Source organism: Python bivittatus, unplaced genomic scaffold (assembly GCF_059951505.1).
Source record: "Python bivittatus isolate LINGU-HERP-01145 unplaced genomic scaffold, Pbiv_v1 ctg000480_np1212, whole genome shotgun sequence".
NCBI classification, from domain to species: Eukaryota; Metazoa; Chordata; class Lepidosauria; order Squamata; family Pythonidae; genus Python; species Python bivittatus.
In genome coordinates, this window is record NW_028277075.1 from 42,259,812 (window position 1) to 42,272,785 (window position 12,974).

Below are 12,974 nucleotides of genomic sequence, written 5' to 3' on the forward strand. Positions count from 1 at the left end.
GGGGGGGAATAGAAGAAAAAACCCTGTCTAATCCCCAGGAAGATACACACAGATTCTGACACCAAAACAAGCAGCCACTCAGTAACCCAACCCCCCCCCACACCCAATCCCCCCCTTCCCCCTCCAGATCTCTATAAATACCCACAAAAGGGTCACATCACCCTGGGCACAGAGAGAACTGCTCCTGTCTGTGCTCCTGCACTCTGAAGATGCCGGTCACAGGTGCTGGCGAAACGTTAGGAAACAAAATTTCAAGAACACGCCCACACAGCCTGGAAGACCCACACCAGCCAACTACAATTTTTAACCATCACAATTTATTATTTAGATTTTTGTATGAAAAACCCTAAGCTTCTTGTTATTTAATTATATGTAAACAACATTGAAAAGTTCAACAGAAAATATTTCAGAGATTTGTCAAATACAAAACTTACTATGTGTATACCATTCTCTATACACTTTTCTTGTCTATGAGTTATTAAAATTTTCTTCACAGAGGTGCCATTCTTATACTACAAAAGGCAAAGCAATTGCAATAAAACTTTTCAGATATGGGAGTGGATTTTCTAAACTATTTATGGAAAATAAGAAATTATCTCTATGCGTGTGTTGATGAGTTGTAATTTTGTCAGTATCAAAGTTCCTGATTATTGACTAGGAATATTGTTGAATTATCCTTTTTCTCAAGGGTTTGTTTCACAGCATACCCTCTTTTCATTCATTATGAAATTATTTTAAAGAGTTTTTTATAAGCCAGAAAAATACCTTCTCTTAGACTGAGCTGCTTTTTTTATATTGTTGAAAAAAGTCTTCCTGTCATCTCATGGATTTTTTGCCCCTTTTTGTCATGACAGTAGATGGACCCAAACTTAGGCTTCCATAAGCACAAGGACTCTTTAGAGAAGACAGTAAGATTCTTTGCTAGGGAAAGAGTAGAGGCAATTGCCTATTGCTCACCTGCAGCCCTCAGTTCCCACACTTTTCTAAGGAATTCTCCAAGTCTCCAGAGCAGGAACTTCATGGGAAAATAGAAATGATAATTTGGTAAAATTTGCCCCCCACTTTGATTGGCTACAGAGTTTGGTTCCAACCTAATGTAAGCTTAATGTAATGTAAGTTTTATATGAGCAATGAGTAAAATCTATTCATTGACCTATCACATATAGGAATCAGTGTGTAGTGCTAAATGAAACTGACTTCTTGCATTGGTGCTTTAAGGTCTTATTACCCTATTCATGAACTGTTTTAAGACCCAGAAACAGTTTTCATTGGGCCATGGCAAGAGTCATTCACAGGAGAGGTCCAAACAGGCAAAATGGCTGAAACAGTGTTGTGATCCAAGTCCTGCCCCTTGTAGTGCATGCAAAGCAATACAAAAGGGCTGGGACTCAGATCATGATGTCACTTCCACCAGCTTGCCTGGTTTGAACCCCTGTGGATGCTGTGGGCCATCCTTGTACCTTCTTCATGCATTGTTTCCCAATTCATACAATCAGAATCAATAGCAACCCCCCCTTTTTTTTCGCTGTACATTGAAATCTTCAGTGTTCCTCAATATATAGTATTGCAGATGATCTATATGTAGTATTTTGAGGCTTTCTGGGAGGATAAAATGAGTTTAGTATATAGATGCAGATTGACTTAAGGAAAACCTTTTGTGTTTCAAAAGAGTTCCTAAATAGGATGTGAAGATTTATAACGGTAACTATATCCACTGCACATTTTGCTTCTTCAAATAAATCAGTCTGATTCAAATTAGCTCATTTTTCCTAATTCTTAGACTTTTAAAATACATTTGTTATTTTATATTTTTGAAAAGATTAGCATTGAACATTTTTCTTAAAAGATAGACAATATAAAAATATTTTATAATCATTGTAAGATAAAAGATTAGAATCTTTCTTCTTTAGTAATGTGAGTTTTATATACAAAAAGGTGCTTCGATGTGATAAAATCTTGTCTTATAGTGTGATAGATCTACTTTTGATTTATTCAAAATTCAACAGAAAGTTTAATGTGAATAAAGGCTATCTATCCACTTCAAATTCAACTAATTACAAATGAGAATGTTTTCTTGATATACATTTAGGCAGTTCTTATTAAGCTGTAGAAGAATATGCAAAATGTACAGTACTCATGTACATCTACCAACACTGCTAAATACATTAAAACTTACATTTTCGAAAGTGGGATGACCACTAGATGGCAATACGGAGCTAGACTTTTCTGTATCTCTTTGCTGCCACTTAATGGTTATGTGAACTTTTGCACCCCAGGTCTGTTAGCACTAAAATGTAGTCTGGGTTGCTTATCTGTAATAGAGTATTTGAATATATATACACACACACATATACATACATACTGTAATGGAATGGAATTATGAAGGCCAGACTCAGGGAGAAAAACGTTTCCTTTCATCTCCTGAGGCGAGAGGGAGAGATAAGAGGATGAGACTGGCACCTCCCTGAGGAATTCACAATGTTATGGCTGGCATTACTTGGGAACTGGGGTTTCAGTCTGGGCAGATTCTTGCTAGAGGTTGTAGCTAATAAACATTGCTGGACTGAATTTACATGGTCTCTTGGAGTTCCTTGGGCTAGGCCTGACACATACATACACACACACACACATACATACATACATACATACATACATACATACATATATAGTATTTTGAGGATATATATACACACACACACACACACACACACACACATGCTACAATCCTATGCACACTGACTTGCTGGTGTATAAGTATAACTGAAGTAAGCTGAGTATAGTTCTGAGAAAAGTGTGTGTGTGTGTGTGTAAACAAATGAAAGCTATAGGAACAGTGGGTGCTTTTTAGTAGACCACCTCCTGTTCTTAAGAGTATACAGGCCTTCAAATTACACAGCATGGGGAATTGAAAATTTCATCATACCCATTCAAATGTACGTTTCCTCCTATCCACTAAAACACAGTACTATTAGTTATCTATTAGTTAGTTATCAGTGAAGGACAGGAAGGCCTGGCGCGATAGGGTTCATGGGGTCACGAAGAGTCGGACATGACTTAACAACTGAACAATAACAACTATTAGTTATAGAGTTGATCTTGCAGAAGGTTCCATGTGTCTGCTGGTTCTGGCCCGTATGTCTTCCAAGCAGCTTTCAGGGCTTTGGCGCTTTGAAAGCTTATCTGTTTGTATGTCAATTAATGGAATATATTTTAAATTGTTAAAATACAATGTGATACATGCTAACTAGTGGGGAGCTGTGATGTGCAAAGTTGCCAAGTTCATTATATTCTACCTGAGAATAAGATGGTAGTAATTGGATGAGGCTTTTATGCTCTTTTATCAGAGAAGTTGGTCTTTATTTCTTCTGCAGTTTTTATTTTCTTCAATTAGCATAGCTACACCCATAATGTAATTCATAAAGGTAATTTAATCAAAATATGCATACTTTCTTATGTCAACTGTTTTAAAGAAATATTTTATAATTTATTTTTTTATTCTAAGAAAGAAAATGCTTAAGAAAATAAGAAGTTACCTTTTTCCAAATTAGAATATGTGCCTATGGATTTAGAATTATCTATGCAGATTGGTCAAGTTCTGTCCTATGGAGATGCTAGAAATTAGATTATGTGCAAAGCATATGCTCACTATATATTATTTCCAGTGTATTTCTGTTATGCCTCTTTTTAAAACATTCTTTTCCCTTCTCCTCCCTTTTTTGTTTCATCTAAGACTGGTTCAAATATCCCCAAACTTTAAGGAGCCGTTTGTTCTTGTGCAAATGATAGGAAATATCTACAGCTTTTAGGTCGTAGACAAACCTGTAGAAGTTTTGGTGGTTGGATGTATTTTGTGTTTGCCCCTAAAACACTTAACCCATTGATTTTAAGATAAGCCCCTATCCTACCATTTTTACTTTAGAAATATTTAATTTTTGGCTGTCCTGAAAATTAATGCAATCTTTGGGGGACATTCACCGACCTGGAAAACAAAGGTCCTATGCTGAATACTTTTACACAGCACAAATAACTTTGTAGATATTAATGAAAGGACTTCAGGTGATGCTATGTAAGACAATGAATATGTGCTGACATTTCATTAGCCATCCTGCTAATTTTTTCAGAGCAGATACCTGCCTCCAGTTCTCATGTGGGATCCCAATGGCTGGGATCCTTGGACTTAAGGAACTAATTCCCTGATTATATGGGACCCACTCATTCCATTAAGTCTGCATTTTCCATTGACTATTAGGCACCCTCTAATAATTAGTTTAATTTATAAATCCTTTAATGTTTGCAGAAAGGTGATTAGGAACTGATAGTCAGAGGGTTACAGTTCATTTTTCTTTAAAGTCTAAGTATTTGAAAATGTCTTTTTCAAATTGCATTTTTCCTCTAAAACATCCCTCTGTGTAACTTCTGAAACTAGATATTGATTTTAGAAATAGCCAGCATATACTACTTTTTTAATGCAAACACTGCCTCTTAAATAGAGTTTAAACTTGTCCAGTGCCAGGACTGCCTAATTCTCAATGTTGGTGCTTAAGGCTTAACATTTTAGAATAATCTTCTCTTCAGATTTTGATTTATTATTCATTCCCTTTCTATTTCCAAGCTTCAGTACGGAAGAAGAAGGGTAAGGGGAAGCATTTTTGTCTCTTATTTTTATTTTATTTTTCCTGCACCATCTTATGCTAAAGAAGAATACACAATTGTCAGTGGTTCAAATTATCGATTACAAAACAGTAAATCGATATGGTTTTAGTTATTTAGATAATGGATTGCAAACATAAAATTACTTATTTCCCCTTAAGAAATCTTGTTTGACATAAATGATCCCATGTTTTTTCTTTTGCCTTGCCTCCTTCATCCCAACTCTCTTTCCCTTTATCTGTTTGAGACCCTTTCTGGTTGTTCCCCAGTCATTACCACAAGGTTACTGTGCTAACTGGCAACTAATTAGGACTGTTTCATACATAATATTCTTCTTATAAATGGGAGCCTCCTTGCATGGAAAAATATGCACACACGTTATGTTGTTTGTCTCTTCTGCTGTGATTACATGTATTTGGAACCTCCTGCTGCAGCTTCAGAACACGTGTAACAGAGTCAAAGCAGACACTTGCAAAATGTTCACATCCAATGCTATACCATTTTTTTCCTACACTATGGTTCCCTTCATGTTGGCATGTCATGTGTGAAGCAGCCCTATGAGAAACAGTGGCAAGTAACAGGAGTTTGGTGTAGTCCTGCATCACTTATTTAACTTGCCTGCTTAATGGCCAGTTATTATTCACAGAACCACACTGCCTCTGTCTCAAAAATAGGCACCTCACACACACCTTGAGTCTTTACCTGGAGTACTGCTGCTCTGCATAATTTCAGGTTTAATGTAGCATCTTCCACACTGTCCCGTGTGCATGGAATGCTGTCCCTTTAACTAATCCATAAGGTCACGACTCTCCTCTCCTTTATCTCCTTGAGACCCACCTCTGCTGCGAAGCATACTGAGCTTATCGTGCAACTTGCAATAACTGATTACTAAATGAAAGGACTAATGGGGATTATTGACATTTTGTAGTTAAAAATAAATATATGCATATAAAGTCTGCATATATTTAGTTGCATCTTGTTTCTTCCCTAGCTTTTGTATGTCACCTGTTTTCTTCAAGGCAGGGTACTTGATTTTTGGTATATGTGATTACCTAGCACACTGCTAATCCTTTATGTATCATAAAGATGAAATACATTAAAGACCAGTGGCATATAAATTACAAACTTGTGTATAACATTAACATCTTACAACAGTGAATTGAAATGACTGAAATAAAATTTCCTTAATTTTGCTTTCATTATTTACTTTAATATTTTACTAGTACATTCACCTTCTGTGTTGATCCTAGGCCAAGAGTTCCAAATAGAGCTACAGTATTTCCTTAGCACATTGGCATTCCAGCTGGTCTACCAAAGAATATCTGTGTAGCCCTTAACTAGCTGTGAGGCCCTATGAATTTATGAATCTGTACTGGAGTTGAGTTATCCAATGTGTATAATATGTGCCTGCTTATTCTTGTTTTCCTGAAGAAAACATAGATGCTATTGATATTCAAGGTTGGTGTTTGACCATTCAGGGTCACACTCATTTCACATGCTATAGCGTTCACTACGTATATGAAGTTTAACCTTAGAATATCTGCTTTGAAAGATGCATATAAAAGTCACTTGCTTATACTGTACTAAGCTATTAAGAAATTCTCTGTTCTTTGTGCAATCATATTTTAAATACAGGTGTGGCCTATGATATATAAAAGAAGCCTTACATGTACTTTATGTAGAGACTGTTCCATTCAGTTCAATAGCAGGCATAGCTTTATTGGTATTCATTCTCCAAAATAGAGATTTCCATGATATTGAGAGGATTAATTCATTGAATGAACTTTGTGCCTCTGAATTGCAGAGCCTTAAATACAATGGACCATCAGATCAGGACTATGCTTTAGTCATATAATGCTTTTATAGAGAAGTTAAAGACCATAAAACATTAAAATAAAGCACAGTGTTTTGCATTTTTTTTAACTTTTACACAATATCTGTAAGTAATAACTTCTCAATCTGCAATATCCATATTTTCTTTTTCATATCTTTGCTAAACTCAGAAATACACTATTAGTTTTGGAAATGAGCATTTGCTATCTAAACATAGTTTTCTTATGACTGACAATATTTTGAAAAGTTAATGTAGGATTCACACATCATGGCAGCGTGTGACCTCATAAACACACCTGTATTGCAGCAATCTTTTATATCAGCCACAGCTAAGCGAAGTAAGTCAGGTACTCCAGTGTCATGCTAAAAATACCGGAAAAGGAGCAGTGTAACATAAATAAAAAGGAAAGCGTTTTGATATAATTGATATCAAACATTTGTGTATGTTGTGTATCTCCAGTAATTCAAGAAGAATAAATTGCATATCATTGTGTTTCCTCTAAATAATGTGTAAATATCTATGCCCTGCTACAGAAATGACTAATACCATTGCAGGTTTGGTATATGTGCATGTAGTGTGCTAACTTAAAACTCTAGTGGACAGACCCAAGTGACGTGCATAGAGGTGTGCATGTGTGAATAAAGCAATTTTATTGAAATGAATGAGGAATTCCATGCTCATATCTGAGTGAATACTCTAACGAAAGTAGCAGTGGGTATACGATATATTTGTGAAATTCCCAACAAATTCTGAACAGCGAGTAATTTAATTACTTACTAATAGTAACATTAACGTGACCAGATTGTTTGAAAATGGGATAGTTCTGTAATACTGTTTTTTTAAAAAAACAAAATAATAAAACTAACCATCTGACAGATTTTAAAAAGTTAATTCCTAAGATGACAACACACATTATTTCAATAGATCCCTGATTTTAGCCATAGGAACTGTTGGTTTTCTGCTTCGTTAAATAGTTTAATTATTTATATTTTGCTTTCTGAAGCCACTCCATCAGTACCAGACTTTATTCTAACAGGTAATTTGCTGTATTCTATAATAATTCCTTCAAGCCTTCAGTTAAACCTTAAAAATAGAATATTTTAGCTGTGTTACTTCTACACTGAATAGAGTTTGTAATCAATTTACAAGCCCTCTCAAAGTGTTAATGTATAAAACAAGTAATTACAGATACATTTCATTAATTTATTGATTTTTATGAAGTCCTAGATTGATATATACACATTTGTAGACTTCAAATAGGATTTATTGGCCTGTTTCACTTTAAAAGTGTTTCTATTTTTGTTGATCTTGCCCTTGAAGTTACAAATATTAATTCAGTCAAAGGTGCAGCACTCACAGAGAATGTTTAATAGTGTGTGTGCGCGCATGCGTGTGTTTTTAAAGAAAAGCATTGCTTCATGTCATCCGAAAGAGACAATGTTAATAGTCCATTTTCAGTGTCAACTTCTTAAGGAAAAAATTGAAATTTATATTTAAGATTGTTTTATATTGTATTTTGATGGATTTTATCTTTTCTGTAAACCACCCAGAGTCGCTTTTCAACAAGATGGGCGGTGACAAATTTGATATATAAATATAAAAATAGATTTTAAAATTGTTTTTAAACAATAATTAAGACAAAGCAAATGCTATACTTGAAGTCTTAACAAAATTGGGACTCAAACGTGGCCTTATATGGATAGACTGTATAATACAGTCTTTGTTATTTCATCATTATGGAATTGACCCCAGAGCTGTTAACAACACAACTATAATGCAAACAGATAAGCCAGGCATAGAGCATGCGTCTTCAAATATGTGGATAATTTTGGAAGATATTTTGGACAGAAGTCTTCAAGCCATCATGATACTGTCTAATGGAAGATATCAATAAATATTTCTGAAGCTAACAAATCTAACATGGAATTTCTGAAAGATATTTGTGTAAGTGTTCATTGGTTGAAACAAAATAATAATCTTTCAATTAGAATTATAGTATTTCATCTGCTTTATCTTATGTTCTTACAGATATGTCATTAGGCTATTATGTGATTATTTTTGAAGTTTTGTTTTTATAATTAGGTGAATATATGCTATCAGTGAATTCATTTTACTCTTTTTTAATATATAGAAAAATAATGAAACAAAAGAAAATGTTATATTGCCAGGGTCCCCTAGAGAGGCACATGATATTTCCAGCTTTTGCTGTTCTTGGCCATAATAAAGAAAGGTTAATCCATGAAAGAACAGTATTGTTACTGTCTGAAGTTAAGGCTGTCTGTTAACTTGAGGCCCAGACCAAATGCCCATCCAGGCTCCCTTTCTGATTTGCATGGGTAGTAAGATTTTCAAATCTATTCAGATACTTTTTGGGAGAATTCCTTGTTCTATCTAAAAAAATAATTGCCTTGTGCTGAATATCATTAAAACAGCAACATCCAGTGCCATTTGCAGTAATAGTTCTCAATGTCTTAGCAGTAGTGATACATACCTTTTGTGAGCAACGTGTTCATACGATTATAATGAGTCATTCAGCCCGATACATAAAGTACTTAGTTGTCTTTCTTCACTACAGAAAAATAATTGAGGGTGATTTTCCAGTCCTGGTGAAAAAAGCATTGCAGGAAATGAACAATGGAATCATAGGCACTCAAGAGGATCACAGTTTTATGGCTTCTGTACATAGCAGTTCTGAGCAAAAATTCTTGAAATGCTTGACCAAAAAAAGGAGTAAGTCAATTGACACAATGGATTTATTAAGATTTTCATAGTGTAAAGATTTGTGTGGAATGCCTTTTCAAAGCTTTTAATATCTTTGTGTCTTTCAGATTCCATGGTACATTGTGGTCTAGCTGCTGCTGTGCTGTAAAATTCATTAGTGATAGCATTCTTATATATTTTTTAAAGGTGCATCCTTTTTTGCCATTTCATTCTTTTTTTCAGTTGTTAATCGTTCCATGTTCTTCTCTGATGGAAGTTATAAAATAAATGCTTTCAGGAATCTTGTGGCTTGTTTTTATTTACCATGGGATTACGCCGAATTTACTGTGCTGTTTGGAAAAATGATCTCTGTTTCTAAATTTCATCTCTTCAACTCCCAGCTGAAATCCAGCAAAAGTAGTTTCCATCTGAACTTCCGAATGGAAAAACTTTTCTTTCTTTTGAGCCTAAACGAATATGGTTGTACTTAAAAAGTAATTCAAGTAATATTTCTTGCATTATAAGTCTGCAAAAATTTATGACACAAAATATATTTTGTTCAGCTACATTAAAAAAAAATTAGTTGAGTTTGCATGGAATGGAGTAAGGTATAATCAAGCGTGAGAATCCAAGAATAATGTTGTTAAAAAGATTTCTATTTCCCTTAGTGGACAATAAAATTTAAGAAGGAACTGAGGGGTTTGCATGTTCATAATGGTTTTTTTCATCAGAATGGAAGCAACAGGCAGTATTAGTAGTTATTTCCAAAAGGTGGATGAGTTTATATTTAGCCATCAAAGGGACAGCTGAAAAGAGGGATAAATCAGCCTGCTGAGTTTCATTATTGTTGTTAAGTCTTATGCAGAACTAGTTTATGAAAATGATCGTTTCATATATACAACACCCCCCCAATCCCTTGTCACTTTTTAGTTTTTAATATAAGATTTTAAACTAACATATACATATGATATTGTACATTGGCATAAGATTAAATTAATAAAAAATACAGTGATAACTGTTAGAATGCAGATCATCAGAATAATTTGTGTGATATTTTAGATATTCTAGTGGAAGCCTGCGAGATTGATGAATCTATTATTCTAGTATTAGTATTTAGCTTCTGTATACAGTATATTTCTATACTATACTGTGACATAAAATTCCTGTATAGTTTTTCCTATTCTGTTAAACTCAAGATACATGTGAGTTGTATCTTGTGTGATCGCATCTTCCCAGCAACTTGTGTTGGACTAGGTGAGAGTTGTCAAAATTCCCTTGACTTGAGGCTGTTCCACAGTTTGTTTGGCTGCTCACCAAAACTGGGGAGAACATTAAGGAGTGAAATGGTGCCTTGAGCATCTGTAATTCTTAAGGCATCCATTTACTTCTGAACCCTCCCTAAACCTCAAGAAGTACAAAAATAAGAGTCCATATTTTTGGCTTCACCCATTTTGAGGTGACAGTTGGGAACCACAAAAGAAATGCTAGCAGTCCACATGTGGCCTTTGGGACTCACTTTTTGCCAGTCTATTCTAGGTGATAACATAATTTATAAGGTATTTCTAAACTATGATAGTAGTGTAATGCATCTCAATTTGTTCATCATGCCAAATGCACTTTGTACTCAGTATAGTTTAGAATGCATAGCATTGTATTGTTTTTTGCAAGTGTATAAAATTTATACAACATAACTATGGTTTGTCAACTTACACATCATGTGTAATCATAATAACACAAGCCATAATCTGCAAAACATACTTAGACATTACACCAAGTCATTGATTAACTTTCTGAGTCTTGATTTTGTATGATGTCTCAAGTTGACCCATCATTCCTTGAAGTAGAGCTAATTATATACTTTCTGGCTTGTGTAGGCAGAGCAAAATCCTAACTATGATTTATCAACTTTACACAGCTTGCTAAATTTTAATAACACAAACTATTGTTTGCAGTCCAAGCTCCGACTATAGTTTCTGTTATAACAGTTCAAATATCACTCCAAGCCATATATTAACTGGATCTTGATTTTGTATGATGTCTGATTCCAGGTTTAGATTTTGTTTTGATTCTACAAGACTATTTGCCTATGCATAAATATTTTAATTTATTGACTATATTTTGCAGAGAAAGGACTCATTCATTCACCATATGGGAGTTTCTCTTACTGTCTTTCAAGTTGTATGTTCCTATGTGAATGCACAGGCACACCTAGACACATGTGTGCCTGTGTGTATGCCTTAAAATGTGTTCTAGACATGCCCTCAATACACTGAATCAAAAGTTGGAGAGAATATGGGGTGTGGGAGAGTAAGGAACTCCCCATTACTGTCCATTTCCCATTACAAACACAATTGGATGCACTCAGAATTATAACTCCCTGATAGATAAACATTTTGTGTTAGACATTCACTTTATGGGAAGAATGTTTTTGCCTCTTAATTAAAAATAAGAATTGTATTGTCTTTTTTTTATCATCTTATACTCAGATCATAGGGGCACAGTTATAGCGCTTGTCTGCAACTCTTTAAAGTAGCCATGTCTTTTCCTAAGACAGCAGGCATGTGTTTGCCAGGAAAAAAGCAGCTGCTTTAAGGAGTGGCTATATTCACACACAGCAATCTCCAAAGCAGCTTCAAAATTAAATCCGAAATGCTACATAGCATGTGTGTATATAGACACACACTACATTTACATCAAATAATTATTGATGAAATATAACTGAGTATATTTAATTAATAAATGGACTCATGACATGCTCTAAGATGCAGCATGTTATTTTAAGATTTTTTGGCTTTTTATCAGCTGAACTGTATTGACTGCAATCCAAACTTTATTGTAGATTAGGCTGTATAATTCTTGGTGTGCTTTTTTCCAACTAACACTGGTATTAATCTTCTGCTTAAGAATTGTGTTAAGTATACAGGTAGTCCTTGCTTAACAACCACAATAGGGACCAGAAAATTCATTATTAAGTGGGGCGGTTGCTAAGCAAGTCGCACCCAATTTTATGAACTTTTTTGCAGTGGTTATTAAGCGAATCACTGCATCCATTAAGCGAATCACACGGTTAAGTGAATCACACAATGCCCCATTGATTTTGCTTGCCAGGAGCTGGCTGAGAAGGTCACAAATGATGATCATGTGATCCCAGGACACTGCAACCATCATAAGTGTGAGCTAGTTGCCAAGCACCCAGATTGCGATCACATGACCACGGGCATGCTGCAACGTTTGTAAGTGCGAGGACTGGTTGTAAGTTCCTTTGTTCAGCACCATTGTAACTTTGAATGGTCACTAAATGAATGGTTGTAAAGTGAGGGCTACCTGTAGTACTAATGTCTTATTTTTCTGTTTTGCACTGAAAAAGTTTCCGGGTTTGTTCATCTGGTTTTTTAAAATTAAATGTGTATGTGTGTATGAAAGCACACACACATAACATATGCATGCAAGCAATTTATTTTGAAGTACTGATGTCAAAAAATCTACTTCAGATAGTGCTTTCTGCATTAGATAAAGTAACTTCTATTTGAAGCCATCATTCTAATAACTAACTCATGGTTGCATTGTGCAATAGTAGATTGTTTTCCCATATTTGGCTAAATCATTTATTCTTCCTGTAACTATAATGTCTCTACCTGTTTCCCTTAAATTTATATATTTGGCCTGGCACTCAAGGGACTGCTGGTTTTCTTCCATGCTCCATTAAGAGATTTCAATTTCCACCCACAACAGTAGCTTCCAAAGTCCCTGTGGAAAGGTTCTATAAGAACTGTGAAACTCTTCCAGGTTG

The 12,974-nt window shown here is 34.8% G+C and overlaps 1 protein-coding gene across 12 annotated transcripts in view; it reads left to right on the forward strand.

Annotated features, from left to right (window-relative positions):
- SHANK2 (SH3 and multiple ankyrin repeat domains 2) overlaps positions 1-12,974 on the forward strand; it is a 395,084-nt gene that overhangs the window by 346,290 nt on the left and 35,820 nt on the right. For 9 of the 12 annotated variants that reach the window (XM_088145802.1, XM_088145800.1, XM_088145797.1 and 6 more), the window contains one exon: positions 4,613-4,633. The exons of the other annotated variants lie outside the window; for them this stretch is intronic. In XM_088145802.1, coding sequence (XP_088001928.1) covers positions 4,613-4,633 — 21 coding nt within the window. The remainder of the gene's footprint in view (positions 1-4,612; positions 4,634-12,974) is intronic. 12 annotated transcript variants of the gene reach the window in all.